The following is a 19998-nucleotide window of genomic DNA, read 5'->3' on the forward strand; positions in this document are numbered from 1 at the left end:
CTCTGTGTGTCCTAGCTGAGCCCAGACAGCAGTAGGCCCTCTGTGTGTCCTAGCTGAGCCCAGACAGCAGTAGGCCCTCTGTGTGTCCTAGCTGAACCCAGACAGCAGTGGGCCCTCTGTGTGTCCTAGCTGAGCCCAGACAGCAGTGGGTCCTGTGCATGCCCTGGGAGAGCCCAGACAGCAGTGGGTCCTGTGCATGTCCTGGCTGAGCCCAAACTGCAGTGGTATAGTGGTACAGTAACCTGCAGTGTGGCTCCCGATGGCTTTGGGATGTCCCTCACACTAGGGACTTCACAAGAGGCCTCTGAGCAAGTGATGCTTAGCTAACTTCCCCCACCTCCCCAGAGGGGGTCTGGAGGAGCGGCTTCTGGGAAGAAGGTATGGTATGTGCAAAGGCCCAAGGTGGTAATGAACATGGCTCGATGTTAGCCAGGCTGGAATGTACGGGGACGGGAGGGGGGAACCTGCCAGCTCTCGGGCTGAGAAGGCCTCTAGGTTTACATTTTACTTCAGTTTCAGTTTAAACAGCAGAGTTATATAGTCTCCTACATGTGTATATATGTAGTCTACATATATATGTATGTATGGAGAAGTATGTTGTCTCCTATGTGTATATATAGAGAAGTATTGAGCATGGCACTAAGAAGAGAACTTTTGGCATACAAGTGCACTTGGTTAGATAACACCACACTCAGCAATTCACACACACATATACACACATATGTACATACACATATACACTCATGCACATACACACATACATAACTCACACAATATACATATATACATACATACACACACACAATACACATATACACACTCATACACACATACATTCACACATAACATAAACACATACATACACTCATATACACACACATATACTCACACACATACACACACATATGTACATACACATATACACTCATGCACATACACACATACATAACTCACACAATATACATATATACATACATACACACACACAATACACATATACACACTCATACACACATACATTCACACATAACATAAACACATACATACACTCATATACACACACATATACTCACACACATACACATATGCACACCCACATATATGTTATCTCTCTCCTCTCCCTCTCCCCTCTCTCCCTTTTCCTCTCTTCTCCCTCTCTCTCCTCCTTCTTTCTCTCCCCCTCTCTCTACCTCTCTCTCTCTCTCTCTCTCTCCACACACACACACACACACACACACAGACCCATTTTGGCTGCTATCTTATTTTATGTCCACCAGTCAGATTCTCTCGGGTGCTAAAGATTTAGTCCACTTCTAGACTTTTCTCTGAGCAAGTTCAGGAAGGATGCTGATGGACAAGATTGCTTTGAGGATGGAACACCTGAGACCTGAAGGATAAGTGAGCCCCTCCCCCAACCTATCTTTCCTCTCACCATTTATCTCTGCTCATAGGTGGGGAGCTGAATCTCCAGGCTGGAGGAAAGCTGAATTACCTGATCAAAGGAAGATCAGGAAAATTCTTTTGTCTTAGCAGGCTGCTACTTGTCAGAATTATTTCTTGCGGGCTGGAGAGATGGCACAGCGGTTAAGAGCACCGACTGCTCTTCCAGAGGTCCTGAGTTCAAATCCCAGCAACCACATGGTGACTTACAACCATCTGTAATGGGATGCCCTCTTCTGGTGTCTGGAGACAGTGACAGTGTACTCACATACATAAAATGAATAAGGCTGGAGCAAGTGGGGCTGATGTGGGGGGTGGGGTGGGGGGAGAATTGTTTCTTGCTAGAATGAACCAGGTATTTTGGCCCATCAGGATTGACCTTCTTAATATCCACCGCAGCTAGCCACATCTGGCAACAGGAGCAGCTGTTTGTGCCCACACTATGAACATCTTTCCTGAACTGTGAATAATAATGTCTTTAATGTAAAATAGTATAAATTATTTTTTTGAGTTGGTAAAACGCGTTGTTTGGAGGTGATTCTGGCCACACTAGGGTGAGGACTCGGGTGTGAGCTAGACACCCACATAAAGAGCTATGTGAGTGCAGCAGTGTGTATCTGTATTGCCGCTCTGAGGAGACGGAGACGGGTGGATTCCTGGAGCTCTTTCAGCTAGCCTCGATGAAGCTCCAGGCCATGAAGAAGAGAAAGTCAAAGTGAGAAAGACGCTTGACAATTGTGTCTTCCCAGTCTGTGATGACCCTGGTCCTGATGCTGCCTCTTATATGCAGAGTCAGGTACCTCCTTCAAAACAGACCACGTCATGTGTGCCCCGGGGCCCATGTCACAAGGGTCCCCTCACATGACTAGGTTGGATATTTTGCAAGCTCTAAGTGTTTGCTTTGGAGACTATCTGGCGTCACTTTAGCTCTTTATTTCAGAGACCATCCTGGGATGGCATGGGCCCACGTCACATTCCACAGACCAACTGAAAAATGGGACCCTTGGCTCTCTACCCTCCGCCAGTGCCAACATAACATGGGCGATTCTACCGAACTCTGCAGAAGAGGAACACAGCTCACAGCCGGAGCCAGAGGTAAGCGGAGGCCTTTCCCAGCACGCCCGTTGCTTGTGTGAGCACCTGTCCAGAGAGCGAGTGAGTACATTCATAGCCTGCTAAGTGCTTTAAGAGGAGGCATGTTATCAAAAGCAAGAATCCCTTGGAGAGCAATCAGCTCCCCGCCTGCCTGGAACTCACCCCTGTCCTTCTGTCTGGCAGCTGTCCGGAGCCAGTTGCCATTCTACCAATGAGGAGCCTCCGATTTTGATTGAAATGAACCTCATTTTAACTTGAAGTGGGAGAAATTCTAACAGACACTAAAAGTGTCAAACATGCCTATTGGTATAATGGGAGCAGTTGTATGACCCCATGCCGCTCCCCTGAGCTATGGCTTCTCCATATGGTTCATGCTGTCCACGCTCCTGCATGCCTCCAGGAGGCCAGGGGTGAGATGTCCTCATCTGCATTATATGCAGCAGTCTCAGGCTGCACAGGGATTGCCCTGCTCTATCTCAGAACAACCACCCCCCACAGATATTGACCACCTGGCAGATCCCAGCAGGGTGCAAGGACTCTACCATCTACCTGCCTGCCACAGTTCTGGTCCCTAATTCTGCCTCTAAGTGGACACTGGAAGGAGCTGTCTTCCTCTTGCCAAATTTATTTTGTGTCAAGAACGATGCATATGTATGTATATAGTATAGTTTGATATGTGTATTCTCTTGAGATGATATCTTGAGTCAGGCTAAGGCCGGTTTGAATCATTTGTTAGGGATAGTTCCTAATCTCCATCAAAATCATTTTAGCCTGAAAGCTGTGGGAAATATTCCTTTGGAAAGGGCAAAAGTCCTGGGTCAGCTTTTGCCACAAGATAGCTGTGGTGAACAGTTGTTCCTCTCTGAGCGTCACCGTCTGATAGATACCCTTTGGCAGTGACTCGGTGGCATAGATTTCACAAAGGCAGGAGCCATCTGCTAACGAAAATCTCAGCCACTTCTTCAAGGGGCCTGAGCAGGGTTTGGAGTGAGAAGGGTTGTGAACTTTGGCCTGTGACATGCAGCTGATGTGGGAGCTACAGCCAGTGTTGGTGACTGGATTGGGAACCCTGTATTCTTCAGGAGACCGGGTTGGTTGGTGTTTGAGGGTGAGTAATGACAAAAGCATTTTGTAAAAACACAACGGACTGGCCATGATGTCGCACACCTATAGTCCCAATACTTAGGAGGCGGAGGCGGAAGGAGCAAAGGCTCAAAGTCAACCTTGGCTACATAGCAAGTTCTGGACTAGCCTGGGCTACATGAGAGTCTGTTAATTAGCTAAGAAAAATTACAGAGCTATGAAGATGGCTCAGTGGATAAAATTACCTTCCATGCCAGACTGACAACTCCAGCCCAATCCTGAACCATGTAACTAAAAGGTGTAAGGAGAGAAATGTCCCCACAGAAATGTCCTCTGACCTTCACATGTTCACCGTGTTACACAAAACAATGCATTAAAAAATACATCCGTTCATACATCCGGCACCCTCCATTCACCCAAAGAAGAAGTGTTGTGCTTGGAGCTGTGCATACCATAGAGTGCACAAAGCTTTACTCCGAAGGGAAATTGGAAGAGTAGAACTCTTCGTCCATTGTGACCACTTTAAAATTGACTTTTTTTTTTAAGTTTACATTCACTCATAGTGTGTGAGAGAGAGGTCGTGAGTGTGAGCACACGAGTGTACAAATGCTACAGTGCATGTGTGGAGGTCAGAGGGAGTTATTTCCTTCCTTCTACCATATGGGTCTCAGGGATTTACCTTGAGTTGTCAGTTGGACCAAGTCGTCCTTTAGTTCCCATGATCCTTTGTTTTTATATCCTCATTCCCAGCCTTATTCCCAGGTACAGGGTCTCAGAGACTAGAGCCTAGTTCACATGCTAGAAGCTCTGGGGTACCCATTTTTTCTTGTTGTATGGGTCCCTGTATGTTTCTTCTTCCTTTCCCAGGTAGCTGTGTCCCCTGTCCCCTAAAGGTAGAGGCCGGCTTGTTGCTTTTATTTAAGATTGTAAGCTGCTTTATGCCACCCATCAGTAGCACTGGCAGAAGATCATCTCTGTTGTCCCTGCTCCTGAGGCTGGTGAGATGTCCGCCACCAAGCCAGAGTTCATCCCAGGACCCACAAGATGAACGGAGACAACCATCTCTTCCAGGTTGTCCTCCGACCTCCACATGGGACAAACAGCACTTCTTAAAGATGAAATAAAGGATGTGTGTGTGTGTGTGTGTGTGTGTGTCTGTGTGTGTGTGCGTGCACACACACACACAGGAACACACTCCCATGCTCCAGAGCTCTGTTTAAGGATTGTAGCTATTGTGCGTTGGCTTAAGGAAAGCATGTTCTTCTTGATGATAGCTTTGGTCATCCACTCTGCCTTTTAGAGTCATAATTAGGGTGCAGACATATGCCCGTCTCCTTCACTGGTTTCTGGCTCACCATAAAACAACTTACATATGGAGAAAACGCATGCATTTTCTTTTTTACATTTATTTCGTGTGTGTTGGGGGATGGGGTCACATGCTGCGCTGTGTGTTCAGGTAAGAGGACAATTTGTGGTATTCAGGTCTCTCCTACTGCCTGGGCCCAGGGATTTGAATTCAGGGCATTAGGCTTTGTGACAAGCACCCTTATCACCCTCTGAGCCATTGTGCTGGCCCACATGTGCATCTCCAAATTTAGTTTGCTTAATTCCCAGCAGAACCAAAGCCAAGAACGACGTGTGTTGAATCCACGCACTCGAAGGGTCTGTGGTGCCCTGACGTGGAATCCTGTGATCTGCTGGGGCAAGAACCAATTAAATGCTAGGAATGAAGTGGGCTTCCATCGTGAAATGAGTTAGGGGTCCGGTTTTATTTATTAGTTGAACAAATTCAGGGTTCCGTAACACTATTTGAAATTCACATTTAGTTTGTAGAAGGTTTTATTCTGCCTCCTTTATCTGGAAACACTGTGTCTTAGACAGGCGGGCGACACCGAGGCTCTTTGCCTTTGCCCTGTCTGTCTGTTGCTTAGTTTTCCCTGGGTGGATGTAACGGGACAGCTGTGCGCCCAGACAGGACACAGATGGAGGAAGCGATTCCATCTGGGTGGGTGACTTAGTGAACCAGATTTTACTGGAGTTACGTACAGAGGAACGCCTGAAGGGCCCCTTCATTGTCTCAGCTCTAGTTGGTTCTGCAAGGTGGTCCTACTGTGTGTTCCTAGAACTGTGTGAAATTTCCTATGCGTGACAAGGTACTCCTGGCTGCCACCAGACTTCAGCCTCTCCCTTCCCACAGACCATTAGGTGACATTCCAGTTCCGCAGGGAAGGCAGGGCACCTGTCTCTTTAGAGCGATCTCCCCAGCAAGTGCAGTGGTTTAAATCATCTGGTTTTTTTAGTTTTTAAAATTTAGGTTTTGGATAAGGAACAGAAAGGTAAATCAAGCCTTTAGGGTTTAAATATTCTAAATGACAATTGTTTTAAATAACAATTATTAAGCTCTTACTTCATGTGTAAGCAATGCATTTCCTCATAGCCTTCTGCCAACTGAGCGGCTCTGGTTTCTATAAATCCACATCTCCGCTGCAGGCTCTCTGTTACCGTCATAAGCATTTAGCATCAGTGACAAGCACAGGATCTGAGCTTTTGTGTCCGTATCTTTTTATCTCGGTCCATTTGGGAGCACGAAGACTGTTGTGACGCACAGAATTATCTGGTTTGTTAACAGATCTGGGGGGGAGGGAAGAACCAATTTCTCAATGTCACTTCCATGCTGTTGCTTGTCTGGGACTCATATAGCAGTTATAGTATATCCATGACACGTGGGCAGGTGCTACTATGTATATCATAAGAATATTTTTTACCCTACATATTAGCAACTTTAAGAATTGAGCTCATGGCTGGTGGGGTAGCTCAGCAGAGAAAAGCACCCACTGCCAAAGCCTGTGGCCCGAGTGTGACTCTGATGGCGGAAGGGAAAAGGCAACAGGAGTTTCTCTCTGACCCCAGCATGCGCGCCCGCACCAACACACGCACAAAATAATCGTAAATCATTGAAAATGTGAGTCTGGGTCTGGAGACATAGCTTAGCAACCGGTTAAGAGCCCTGGCTACAAAACCATGGAGGACCGGAGTTTGAATTCCAGCACCCTCAGAACAAGGCACACCTTTGGCCCAGTACTGGGGTGAGGGGAGAACAGAGAGGATCCGGAGCCTGTTGGCTGCCAGCCCAGCTGAGAAACACCACAAGCTGTAGTTTCAGAGAGAGACCCTGCCTCAAGGGAACAAGGCAGAGAGTGACAGGGACACCTGACGACTTCTACACACAGGCCCGCACACCACACACCATACACAGACCCACGTAACACATAACACACCTAGGACCACACACCACACACAGGCCCACAGACCACATATGGGATCACACAGCATATACCATACAACACACACAGTCCCACACACCACACACAGAACCACACACCAACATACTACATATCACACACTACACTTGGGCCCATACACCACATATATTAAATATTAAGATATGACATTTTATAATAATAATAATAACAATATAATGTTGATTAACAACTTCACCATCCAACAGCAGAAGCAGGCCATCTCAACACTGATAGAATATTAGTGTATTTCTTATGGAGCAAAGGTCAGAAACCACACAAAACTGCCTCTGCATACTGGGCCAAGCTTTTAAGTTTTAACCTTTTGAATATACATTTTAAGTTTTCCAAATAAAAAGCACTGTAGAAGTTTCTCTGAGAATTTGATGCAAATAATTTTTTAAAGATTTAATTGCCCTTCACTGCAGAGAGTTGGCGCTCTCTTTTCTTGGTAGCTTCGATGACCCTTCCTTTGCACATGGAGTCATACCAAAGCTGACCCTGCTTCTTCATGCTGCTGGTCAGGGTTAGCACCCACTGCAAAGAGGAAATATCACATGAATGTAAAGATCTTTGACAAACATATCTACTCATGATTTGATGTGTATCGTAGCTTTAATGATAAAATCTTATGTTGTGACCGGAAAAAGCTCGGTGGCTAGGAGTATCTGATCTTGCAGAGAACCTGGGATCCATCTCCAGCGCTCACACCAGGCAGCTCACAACCGCCTGCAACTCTAGCTCCAGGAGTGCTGATGCCCTTTCTGGCCTCCGAAGGCACACGCTCTCAAATGCACATAGCCACACACAGATGCACACACACACACACACACACACACACACACACACAGGAATTAAATATAGCTCTAAATGTTTATAATCAGAAGTATAAAAGTATTCTTGGAAAAGCAATAATTTAATAAAATGAGTTTTTAGAAGAATAAGGTCTCACTGGGTAAACCTGGGTGGTGTAGCACTAGGTAGACCAGGCTGCTTGGCATCAAACTCACAAAGGCTTTCCTGTCTCTGTCTCCTAAGTGCTGGGATGAAAGACACATGCTACCACACATGCTCACAAAAGTTTATGTTGCTCTGACTAAAGACAAGATCTGTCATTGTAGCCCTGGCTATCTTTGAACTTATTGTATAGACCAGGCTGACATCAAACTCTCAGAGATCCACCTGCTTCTGCCTCCTAAGTGTTGGGATTAAAGGGGTGTTTCACCACATCTGGATCATAAAGATTTTTAATGAATACCATTTTCAGGTATTTTGACTTTATGTCTATAATTATATATTGAGTTACTTGTCTCTCAGAAAACTTATTCTTGTCAACCTTCATATATCAAGAAAAATGTTACAAAGCAATTATAAAAAGATTCTTTGTATTACTTTTCCAAATGTACTTAAAATCATACATCTTGATTAGCATAAAACATTTTTTTATGTCTTGTTTTCTATTGCCCTTGAATACTAAGGGAAAATGTAAAATTTAATTTCTTTTTAGAAACTCTTTTAGAAGAAAATCCTTACCGAAATTTATGTAGCAAATAAAAATTTTTGTTACTTAACCAACTTTTATCGCATGCCTTAATGAATACTGCTTTACGTAAACACTGGGTGTACTTTGAAGTCTTTAGTTTCGATGTTTATTGTCCCTCTAGAGGACTTCCTTGAGAAGATCAGATATCCCTTAATGGTGTGCGCAGAACACTTTAATGTTCTGTGAAGCACATTCAATGTGCTCAATATTTCATTTTAATAGATTTTAGGAAGTTTAAGCGTACGGAAGTTTATATGGCAAGAAAGCATAGCTCTATCACATCTAGGAAAGGATAAGCCCAAATTATCTCTATGACAAAGAAAAGCTAAGCTCCTCCATGTTTCAGCTTTGTTGTAAATGCTGTCCCTGGGTTTTAAACTGGCCTACCTGGGGCTGGAGAAATGGCTCAGCCGGTAAAGGTGCTTGCTGTCAAGCCCGAGGACCTGAGTTCAAGCCCAGGCCTTCCAAAAAGTTGTCCTCTGACCTCTGAATGGCAACACTGCATGCCTGGATACACACAAGATAAATACATAAAATTTGGGCTAGGTGTGATGGTGCACGCTTTTAATCCCAGCACTCGGGAGGCAGAGGCAGGTGGATCTCTGTGGGTTTGAGGATAACCCGGCCTACATAGTGATTTCTGGACCAGCCAGTAAAACCCTGTTTTAATCTTTTAAGTGTTCTTAATTAAAATTTATAGAACACTTAAGTGGTGTGCTGGCTGATTTTGTGTGTCAACTTGACACAAGCTCCTTTCCTAGAGAAAGTAGCCTCCCCTGAGGAAATGCTTCCACAAGATCCAGCTATAAAGCATTTTCTCAATTAGTGATCAAGGGTGTAAGGCAGGGGTGGCCATTGTGGGTGGTGCTATCCCTGGGCTGGTAGTCCTGGGTTCTATAAGAAAACAAGCTGAGCAAGCCAGGGAAACAAGCCAGTAAAGAACATCCCTCCATGGCCTCTGCATCAGCTCCTGCTTCCTGACCTGCTTGAGTTCCAGTCCTGACCTTGTTTGGTGATGAACAACAGTATGGAAGTGTAAGCTGAACAAACCCTTTCCTCCCCTACTTGCTTCTTGGGCATGATGTTTGTGCAGGAATAGAAGCCCTGACTAAGTCAGCGGCATCTAAGGATCAGTTAGCCATCCTTTTAATCCCTGCATTGCATTTAGGCTTGGGTAAGGTAAGGACCGTAAGCCATTTCTCTAGGAGATGGTGTGAGGAGAAAGAGGACTAAAGTTTAAAATTGTTTATAAGCTTACATGGGCAGACATACACACAAAAAAATGCTTCAATAGATATGCTAATAATTGCAATGTTAAGCTGAGACAGAGGAAGGGGGATCATCTTAAGTTTAAGACCAGCCTGGGCTCTGGAATGCAACCTTATCTTAAACAACAACAACAAAAAATCTCTGTATGTAATAGAGTCAGAAACAGACTAACATGCAAAATAACATGCAAGAAGAGCTATACATGTCTTAAACATGAAGGCACTTAAATGTGAAGGCACGAGGCAGCATTCTCCCTGGGGGCCTCACGAACTCAGCACGTTCCATGCTTATGCAGATTACAGCAGAGATGACTCCAAAAATATACTCAAATTGAAATGCAGGAAGATAGACTCCCTGGGAACATTAATCCTGTAACCTTAATCCCACAGTGTGGGTAGACTAGCTGGAATCAGGCAGCTGTGGGTTCAGAGAGAGACCCTGCCACAATAAAGCAGAGAGCAGCTGGGCCGAGAGAGATGACTCAGGGGTTAAGAGCACTGGCTGCTCCTACAGAGGACCCAGGTTCAAGCCTCGGCACCCATGTGGTGATTCTCAACCACTTGTAACTCCAGCTTCAAAGATTCTTCTGACCACCATGGGAGCTGAACTCAAGTCCTTTGGAAGAGCAGCCAAAGCTTCATCATTGGTTCATCTTTCCAGTCTGATCGTTTCTGGGGCACTGTCAGCCAGAGGCCAGCAGACTTTTCTGTGTGGCAGCTTATTTGGTCCTTTCCTGTGAGAAGGCAGGAAAGGCCACTGGCCCTCAATCTCCCTGGTCTTTCTCAACAGTCCCTGCACTCTGAGTACAGAGGGGTACACATCTCTCCTTAGGATTTCACCTAACCCCTCTGGCACCCACTCCTGCCCTAGCTGGCTCTCCCTCCCAGCCTGGGCTCAGCTCAGTAAGCCAGAAAACAGCTTGCAGACTTTATCTTTGTGGTCCTGGGGATTGAGTCCAGGGCCTCATATGTACCTGGTAAATTCTCTGGCTCTGAGCTTCACTTCAAAGTCCATATAGTCAACCTTTGAAGATATCCTCAAATGCAGTCTGTAGGCCCATAATCCCAGCGACTCGGGAAGCCGAGGCAGGAGCGCTGGCTCAGTCTGGGTTACAGAATGAATTTAAGGATGGCCTAAGAACTTCGTGGGAGCCAAATAAAAAGCAAAAAGTCGTATGCAGCTTGCTGGTGGGACATTTGCTAAGTGCGGATAAGGCCCTGGGTTCAATCCCAAAAATTGAAAAAAATGAGATTTTTTTTTTTCAAATCCTCCATGAATAATATAAAGAGAAACAATAGTGTTGCATCTGGGGATCTCAACGAGTTTGGTGCTGGGTCAAGTGAATCTTTGGGGAGTGTTCACCATGTCACCTCTCTGTTCCCCCTACCCCCTTGGGACAGTATGGCTTTGTGATGTAAGCACCCATCAGAGTGCTGGGAACACAGTCACCTTGGATTTTTGTCCATTGTGAGCTGTGGCCTTACGAAAAGTCAGGCATCAAGAACAATAATTTCTGCCACCTTGCTGCAGTCCCCAGAGGAGTAAGCTCCCTGACACTGGTGAATGAAAGGGGCTTTTTGGTTGCCCACTGTTGTATACGGTGTCTCCCCTCTTTTTCCTCTTTCTCCTTTTCCTCTGCCTCAATCCTGTGGCCTGGAACACAGCTGTGAACAAGAGGGGAAGCGCTGAAGAGATTGTAGCGATGTGGTAGGCAACATTTCCTACTGTTGAGTGTCCTTGCTGTAACCCCTCCCTACACCCCCAGCCTCACCGCTGTCCGCTTACCCTTGCTGGCCTAGACCTATCGGGGTCGTGGCAGCAGAGAACAGCCTCCCACCCACTGAGTAGCTCACATTTTTATTTGTCCATGATGAATAAGTATTCCCGAAGTGACTTATAGGCTGGCTCTCGTCACATTCACTTTTCAAAGATGGAAAGTCAGTGCTCAGCGATTTATGATCTAGGGGAAAGAACGTTACGGGAGAAAGGAGCCAAGTGTTTTTCTGTCTCAACTGCAGGCTTTGCCCGATTCAATCAATGAAGGCCTGCATCTCCCTTTTGCAGTTTGAATTGAGTGCTGTAGCATTGCAGGACCTCTCCGGGTGCTAAATCATAATTATAAATTTGGGGGTTTGCAGCACTGATGGTAGCTTGGAGCACCGAGGCAGGAAGCAGAGAGAGAGAGAGAGAGAGAGAGTGTGTGTGTGTGTGTGTGTGTGTGTGTGTGTGTGTGTGTGTGAGAACTGGGGGCTGTTGTGAGTTCCAGCAGGTGTTGCTCGTAACGTGGAAATAATAGCTGCTTCCTTTATTACCATCTAACTATTTTGTGTGAGCACACGTCAGTGGTGTGTGCTGCAGCTCACAGAATGGCGTGCAGAACTCAGCTCTCTCCACGTGGATCTCTGGGGTTTGAACTCAGGTTGTCAGGCTTGGCAGTTAGTGCTTTTTCCGGCTGTGCCATCTTGCCCATCCCAGCATGGCCTCTTTTCTAGCATCTGCACATCCCACTCCCCCGACTGCTAATCCTCTCCTCACCTCTTCAGGACCATATCTGGCTCTGCAGATGGCATAACTAGAGCTGAGTTGAGGGGGTCGGGTCTGTGAGGAGAGAGTCATCAGGGCTTGTGGGATGCTCTGTCACCGTCTCCTCCCTTCTCTAATGTGCATTCGCCCCCCTCCCCTTACCCCTGGGTCCTTTCTTCAGTTTCTCACCATGTACAGCTTCTGTGCCCTTGCACACCATCCTTTCTGTGTGTCTGCACATGGGTGCACATATGTATTTGTGTATCTGTGTGTGTGTAGGTCAGAGGACAGCCTTAGGAGTCATTTTTCAGGTGCTATTCACCTTGCTTTTTGAGACAGCATCTCTTATTAGCCTTGATCTCACTTAGTAGCCGAGGCTGGCTGTCCAGGGAGCCCCAGACCTCCACCTATCTCTGCCTTCCCAGTCTAGGATTACAAGACCACACCACAATGACTGACTTTTTTTTTTTTTTTTTTTTTTGACTTGGGTACTGGGGCTTGAACTCAGTCCTCAGGTGGCAGAATTAACACTTTACCACTAAGCCATCTCTCCCCAGCCCCGACTTCGTCATTCCTTCCTCTTTATTGGCTCTCACAGTCCTAACTAAAAGCCTCCTCACTGGTATGGATAAGATGCAGGAGTCAGCTACCCGAAGGAAAAGGAATTTCTAAATATGGGTGGAAATGGAACTCTGTCAGCCAGGCCCACGCAGGGCCTCATTATCTGGCCCCAAATCCCTTCCTGCATTTTCTCAGCAGAGCTGGTTTCCCTCCTGAAAGAATGGGAAAGGGGCATATGTTTGGTCTCTGTAGTTGTTTTAAAATGAATAAAATCTCAGCTGAGGAGAGTTCAGACAGCAAATTGTTGGTCATGCAGACATGAAGATCTGGGTTCTGTCCCCAAGAAGCCACATAAAAGAGACAGGTGTGGGGGTCACCCCAGAGCTGGAGAGGGGGAGACAAGTGCATGCCTGGGGGCTTACTAGTAGGTCACCCCAGCCTCTTTGGCTCTTGAGGAACAACAGCTGAGACAGGCCTCTGCGTACACATGCATGCATTCTCTCTCTCTCTCTCTCTCTCTCTCTCTCTCTCTCTCTCTCTCTCTCTCTCACACACACACACACACACACACACACAGGGTGGGAGAGTAGGGGTAATATCAAATTGGACTAGGAAGATTGCCCAGCAGGTAAGAGCACTTGCCACTAACCCTGACAACCCAAGTTTGATCCCTGGAGCCCCCATGGTGGAAGGAAAGAGCCCACGTCCATCGAAGGTATGAAATATCAACTCGTTATTATAAAGATATTTTTACCCTGGGAATAGATAAACACAGGAATGACCTCCTTTTCGGACAAGCTGTTTTGGATTCCAGATATCTGCTTACCAATGGGGTGCCTCCCAGGAAGCAGGGCCAGCTTGTCATTAGAGGAAATGCATTGTGTAATTCAGAGAGAACGAGGCCTTTGGGGGATGCATTGCGTACCTTGCTCGTGCTGGTCAGTTTCCCGTATGGTGTGTAAGAAGGAGCTATTCTGTTTGCCTGCATCCAGGAAGATGCCTTTTTTAGCATTGAACTTTCCCTCAGAGTGGTGTCTCTTACAGAAACCATCACTGTGGGGATGTGCTTGGCCACTGCAGGCATCACTCTGTGAGGTTAGTGAGTAGGAGCTCTTAGTGTCCTGCAGAAGGGAAGGGAAGTCGCTCTCAAGGGCTCTGAGCAAGCATGGCAGAGGTTATATACACTGAGGTTCCTGCCTCACAACAGCTGGGTATGTGTTTGCATGTGTGTAGGTGCATGTATGTGTGTGTGCAGGCGTCTGTGTATGCGGGGCCATCGACTGGCATCAGGGGTCTTCCTTGGTCATACTTTACCTTATATATTGAGGCAGGCTCTCAGTTGAACCCAGAGCTCACTGATTGGGGTCTAGTCAACTGGCTTGTTCAGGGGATCCCCCTTCCCACCTCCCAAGGGCTGGAATTGCATGTGGAAGTGTAGCTGCCCAACATTTCCATGGGTGCGGGGGATTCAAACTCCAGTCCTCACTCTTTTGTTGCAAGCCCTTTAGCCCCTGAGCTATCTACCCCAAGTCCACACCAGCCTTCACAACACCCTTCGTTTCATAATCTTTGAGAGCACGGTTCCTGAAAGAAGCAGTCAACCCATGGGGCATAAGACACCATGTGACAGCCCGGAGTGGTGGTGTATCACTGTAATCCCTGGCTTTGGGAGGTAGAGTCAGGAGGATCAGGAGTTTGGGGCCAGCCTCGGGTACATATCAGGTTTAAGGCTACATGGTAACATTAGAAAGGACAGAGCCTGTTTGATATAATTTGGACCCTTTGAGGTGTTACAGAGTCCCTTGCCATCTTTAGAGGACACATGGGGTGGTCAGTAAAATAACCGCATGTTTGAAAATGCAGGAATGAAGTATCTGTTACCTCTCTCTTCTGACATGCATTTGGGTATAGAAGTGTCTCTTTAAGTTGTTCCTAGGTGAGGGATCGGCATGGTGGTGTCTTTCTTCTCTCCCATGTATGGAGATTGACAGGGCCCTTGGGGCCCAATCCATTCGTGCCTGCCAAGGAATGTGAGCACGCACTTGATAAGAGGTAGCAGCACCAATTCTCCATCGAGGTCCCACATTTCCACTCAGCAGGAACCCAACCTTATTAGAATGGCTGCTTGGCCCCCTGCCTTATCCCTGTTTGTGAATATTAAGTGGGTAGGATGTTCTGGGGTTCGTGGGTTGGATATTCTGGGGTTCCCAAGGCTCAGTAGTCCGACAGGCATAAACACTACCACCAGTCTCATAGGGTGTGTGTCATCAAAGGGCTTCTGTCCTAACTTCATTCTGTTGCTTTGATAAAGCACACTGACCAAAAGGCTGACTCAGCTGAGACTCTCGGGTGATCCTAGGGTGTATTGACAGTTAACACTGACACAGCTTTATTTACTAAGGTAGGCCAACATGGTTTCTTCTGCATAGCCCTTTCATTTTGTCATAAAAAGCGTTTGGTTTTCCTTGTCTTGGTGGCTTTTCTAAGATTTCTACCCAACCCCCTCTGCCAGGCCAGTGAGCAGTGCAGACCCGCCCTGCCCCCCTCACGCACACTCAGGTGTGCAGCCCTCGCTGACTTCACAGCTTGTCTTAGGTGAGTGCAGTTGAAGAATCCAGAGCGTAGAGAAATGAACTTGTGACTTGTGTGAACACTGTTGCCTTGGCTTTCCCAGTCTTTCCTGTGCCCTTGGCTTGTGGCCCTTTCATGGGTCTTGAGAGCTAGATTTTCTTGCTTCAGCAAGCCTACCTCCTTCCTCCCTACTCTTTTGATTTGAGTCTCAATAGCCTGTGCTGACCAAGTAGACCTTGAATTTCTCATCTCCCTGACAGTTGTACAATACCACCTCTGGCTTGCTCAGTGCTGGGGATAGAACCAAGGGCTTCTTACATGCTAGGTTAACACTGTACCACTATGCTACACCCACAGTTCTCCCTCTTTCATTTGCAACTCTGATTCTCCAATGCCTTGTAACCCAAAACACAGTCTGGCTTGGGGGGTGATGGTCATGGATACCCAAAGCCTCTTACAGTGTGCAAGGTCGCTCCTGTTCACCAGTGTGTTAATGTACTGTGCTAATAAAGCCAGAATCGACCCTGGCTCAGAAGGGAGTCGGTCAATAAATGTCTCCCCTTGAGGAAAGCAGTCAGCTCAGCTCAGCTGGACTTGTTACTAGAAGAAAGAAAAGAAGAAGAAGAAGAAGAAGAAGAAGAAGAAGAAGAAGAAGAAGAAGAAGAAGAAGAAGAAGAAGAAGAAGAAGAAGAAGAAAGAAAAACCTAGCTTTGATTACTTTTCTTTTTACACAGTGACATTCTTTTTAAAACTGTTTCTCAGTCTGCCATGGCTTGTCACTCCCATCAACAGCCTCTCCTTCCGATAGCCTCAGTGATAACCTAGATACAAAACCATAACTGTCTTCAACCGTTCATACTGCCTGCAGTTGGCAGGGCAAGGGAAGGTTTTTAAAACTCTTGCAAGGCCTTGAGCTCAACTAATCCAGGCCTTGCCTAGCACCCAGGGAGCCCTGGATTGAGTCCCAGCACTGTCTACACTGGGCATGCTGGCATATGCCTAACATCCTAGCACAACAGAGGTGGAGACAGGAGGATCAGAAGTTCAGTGCCATCCACAACTACATAATAAGGTAGAGGCCAGCCTGGGCTATTAGCCACATTGATCAGCTCTAGCACGGAACTTGTAGGGAGTGAGGGGTGAAAAGTTTTGACCCTTACCTCTAGCAGGTGTGACTCTCCTGGGAGATTAAACAGGTAACCCAACTCACTAACATTTTTTCCTTTAAAAAAAAAAACTTTTCACAGGGGCTGGAGAGATAGATGGTTCAGTGGTTAAGAACACTGACTGTTCTTCCAGAGGTCCTGAGTTCAATTTCCAGCAACCACATGGTGGCTCACAACCATCTACAATGGGATCTGATGCCCTCTTCTGGTGTGTCTGTAAACATCTACTGTGTACTCATATACATAAAATAAATAAATAAATCTTTAAAGAAAAAAGAAAAACCTTTTCACCCTGTACATAATGTCCTATGGCTTCTTAGTTTTTTCTGTTGTTGTTGTTTTTGTTTTTTTAATTGACAAGGTCTTACTATGCCACCCTGGCTGGCCTGGAACTCCCTATGTAGACCAACAAGGCTGGCCAACCGAAGAACTCACAGGGATCCTCCTGCCTGTGCCTCCCAAGTGCTAAGATTAAAGGCGTGTGTCACCATCCCTGACTTTCTCACCCTTCGTGGCCTTTAACAGTGTATGCCAGCTCTCTTCCCATGTCCACACAACACCTGTGGGTCATCCATGCAGCTACACAGCTTTTTATCAGGCCATAGCTTCCCGATTTATGAAAATGGCTCCCACTTTATTAAACCTACGTGATTTAATCAGGCTCCGGGAGGAGAACTGAGCTGTCCTGCTTTCCCTAAGTCATTGTCATGCGAACCTTTCTTCCACAGAAGAACGTTCCAGCAACTGAACTTCGAGAAACTCTTAAGTAACACACGTGCCTGTATGATAACCAGTAGACTGTGCTGAGTTCAAAGGGACGCTCTCCAGCACGGTGAGGAGCCCTCTCCCTTTGCCAGCAGTGAACACACATCAAAGCCGAACCTGGTGGTTCAAGCCTCTGGGAGGCTTAGGCAGGAGGATGGCTGGGAGTTTGAGACCAGCCTGGACCCTCATTCAGAACAAAACATTGGACAAACAGCTAACAAGAGTGTAATCTTCTCCAAAAACTAATGCAGAGGAATTAACTGTCTTTTTAGGGGAGAAACAGTATCTTATTTTTATTTTATATCTTTATAATTATGAATAAAGTTTTAGGCCTACTCTCACATATTTATTAACCACTTGACTTTGTTCATTTTCTAGCTTTTTAACATCTACTTATTTATTCGGCAATACTGGGGCTCGAACCCTGAGTCTCATGGAGCTTACAGCCACAGGCCTTGTCTTTGGACTCCTTTGTATTCTTTCCTGTTGGGTTGTCTGCTACATTCTGGTTGATGTTTTCTAAGAATTCCTTTAATTGTTTGAAAAAGTATTTTATTTTATTATGTGTATTTTTGTTTTGCTTACATGTTTGTACTGTGTGTATGCCTGGTGCCCTAGAACCAGAGTTACAGACCATTTTGAGCTGCCATGTTGAGCTGGGAATTGAACCCAGGACCTCTGGAGGAGCTGCAAGTGCTCTTAACCACTGAGCCATCTCTCCAGACCTCTCTTACTTTTTTAATGTTTTAAAATGTAATTTATTATTACTCTGTGTGTGTGTGTGTGTGTGTGTCACACATGGGGAGGTCACAGCACAACTTTTGGGAGTCTGTTCTCTATACCATGTAGATTTCAGGAATTGAACTTAGCTGGGCAGGTTTGCATGGTGAAGTGTTTTAGTAGCTGGCATCTTCTTGCTCCTGATAATGTTTTTATATGCTAAAGCTGGAAGTTTGTGGTAAGGCAGACCAGCCTGTTCTCTGCATTTAGGGTTTGCTTGTTCATAAAGGTCTGATCACGAGGATCAAAGTCACCTCTGAAAGGGATTTGTGTGACAGTCCCAAGAACGGGTAGCTTTCAAAGCCAGCTCTCCTCACAACCTTGTGTAACTTGACTTAGCTTCAAGTTAAGCCCCAGAGTTTTTGGTGTCTCTCTAGGGGCAGGAAACTAAAGTGAGCCGGGCTGGGCAGGTGGACATGGTGGCGGTTCTTTGTGGAGTTATGGCAGTCTTGGGGCTGCACCCCTGGGACCCTCTGACCAGAATATCCCTGTCCACTCCTGAGACAACCTTGCTTTCTACCCATCACCCTTCTCATTGGCTCCAAGCCTTGCTCAGAAGCAGGTAGTGATTATTGAGGCAAATTTGCAAGGTTCCATTTGGACCTACAGTTTCATTCAGAGTCTGATGTTGTTAGTTTTTATCCAGTTCGTCAGGTTAAAAAAAATAGTTTTGTGTGTGTGTGTGTGAGAGAGAGAGAGAGAGAGAGAGAGAGAGAGGGAGAGAGAGAGAGAGAGAGAGAGAGAGAGGAAAGAGAGGTCAGATTTGAGCATCCTTCCTTTATCTACCTCTATGTACCTTGGGATTTTGTTCAGGTTTTTTGAGGCAGGGTTTCCCACCAGCCTGAAATTTACCTATAGGCTGGCTGGCCATCGAGCCCCAGCAACCTTTCTGGTATTACAAGTGTATGTGACAAAAGTCACATCTGGCTTTTTCTATGTTTCAGGGGTTTGAACTCAGGTCCTCCTGGCTGTGGAGTGAACATTCTAACCACTGAGCTAGCTCTCCAGTCCCTAGGAAAACAGTCATTTCTAAAAACTGACCCTTGATGAAAGAAGTTACACTTTTTTTTTTAAAGGCATTGAGTTGTGGATAATAAAACAAAAATATCAATTAACTGCCAGTTTCAAAGGAAGTGTTGTATATTCTCTGTGTGTGTGTGTGTGTGTGTGTCACACATGGGGAGGTCACAGCACAACTTTTGGGAGTCTGTTCTCTATACCATGTAGATTTCAGGAATTGAACTTAGCTGGGCAGGTTTGCATGGTGAAGTGTTTTAGTAGCTGGCATCTTCTTGCTCCTGATAATGTTTTTATATGCTAAAGCTGGAAGTTTGTGGTAAGGCAGACCAGCCTGTTCTCTGCATTTAGGGTTTGCTTGTTCATAAAGGTCTGATCACGAGGATCAAAGTCACCTCTGAAAGGGATTTGTGTGACAGTCCCAAGAACGGGTAGCTTTCAAAGCCAGCTCTCCTCACAACCTTGTGTAACTTGACTTAGCTTCAAGTTAAGCCCCAGAGTTTTTGGTGTCTCTCTAGGGGCAGGAAACTAAAGTGAGCCGGGCTGGGCAGGTGGACATGGTGGCGGTTCTTTGTGGAGTTATGGCAGTCTTGGGGCTGCACCCCTGGGACCCTCTGACCAGAATATCCCTGTCCACTCCTGAGACAACCTTGCTTTCTACCCATCACCCTTCTCATTGGCTCCAAGCCTTGCTCAGAAGCAGGTAGTGATTATTGAGGCAAATTTGCAAGGTTCCATTTGGACCTACAGTTTCATTCAGAGTCTGATGTTGTTAGTTTTTATCCAGTTCGTCAGGTTAAAAAAAATAGTTTTGTGTGTGTGTGTGTGAGAGAGAGAGAGAGAGAGAGAGAGAGAGAGGGAGAGAGAGAGAGAGAGAGAGAGAGAG

General features: G+C 46.1%; 1 protein-coding gene across 6 annotated transcripts in view; it reads left to right on the plus strand.

The window, feature by feature from the left end:
* Osbpl10 (oxysterol binding protein like 10) overlaps nucleotides 1-19998 on the plus strand; it is a 244449-nt gene that overhangs the window by 185124 nt on the left and 39327 nt on the right. For all 6 annotated transcript variants that reach the window (XM_021172670.2, XM_029482011.1, XM_029482014.1 and 3 more), the window contains one exon: nucleotides 2381-2535. In XM_021172670.2, coding sequence (XP_021028329.1) covers nucleotides 2381-2535 — 155 coding nt within the window. The remainder of the gene's footprint in view (nucleotides 1-2380; nucleotides 2536-19998) is intronic.

Source organism: Mus caroli, chromosome 9, assembly GCF_900094665.2.
Source record: "Mus caroli chromosome 9, CAROLI_EIJ_v1.1, whole genome shotgun sequence".
Lineage (NCBI taxonomy): Eukaryota > Metazoa > Chordata > Mammalia > Rodentia > Muridae > Mus > Mus caroli.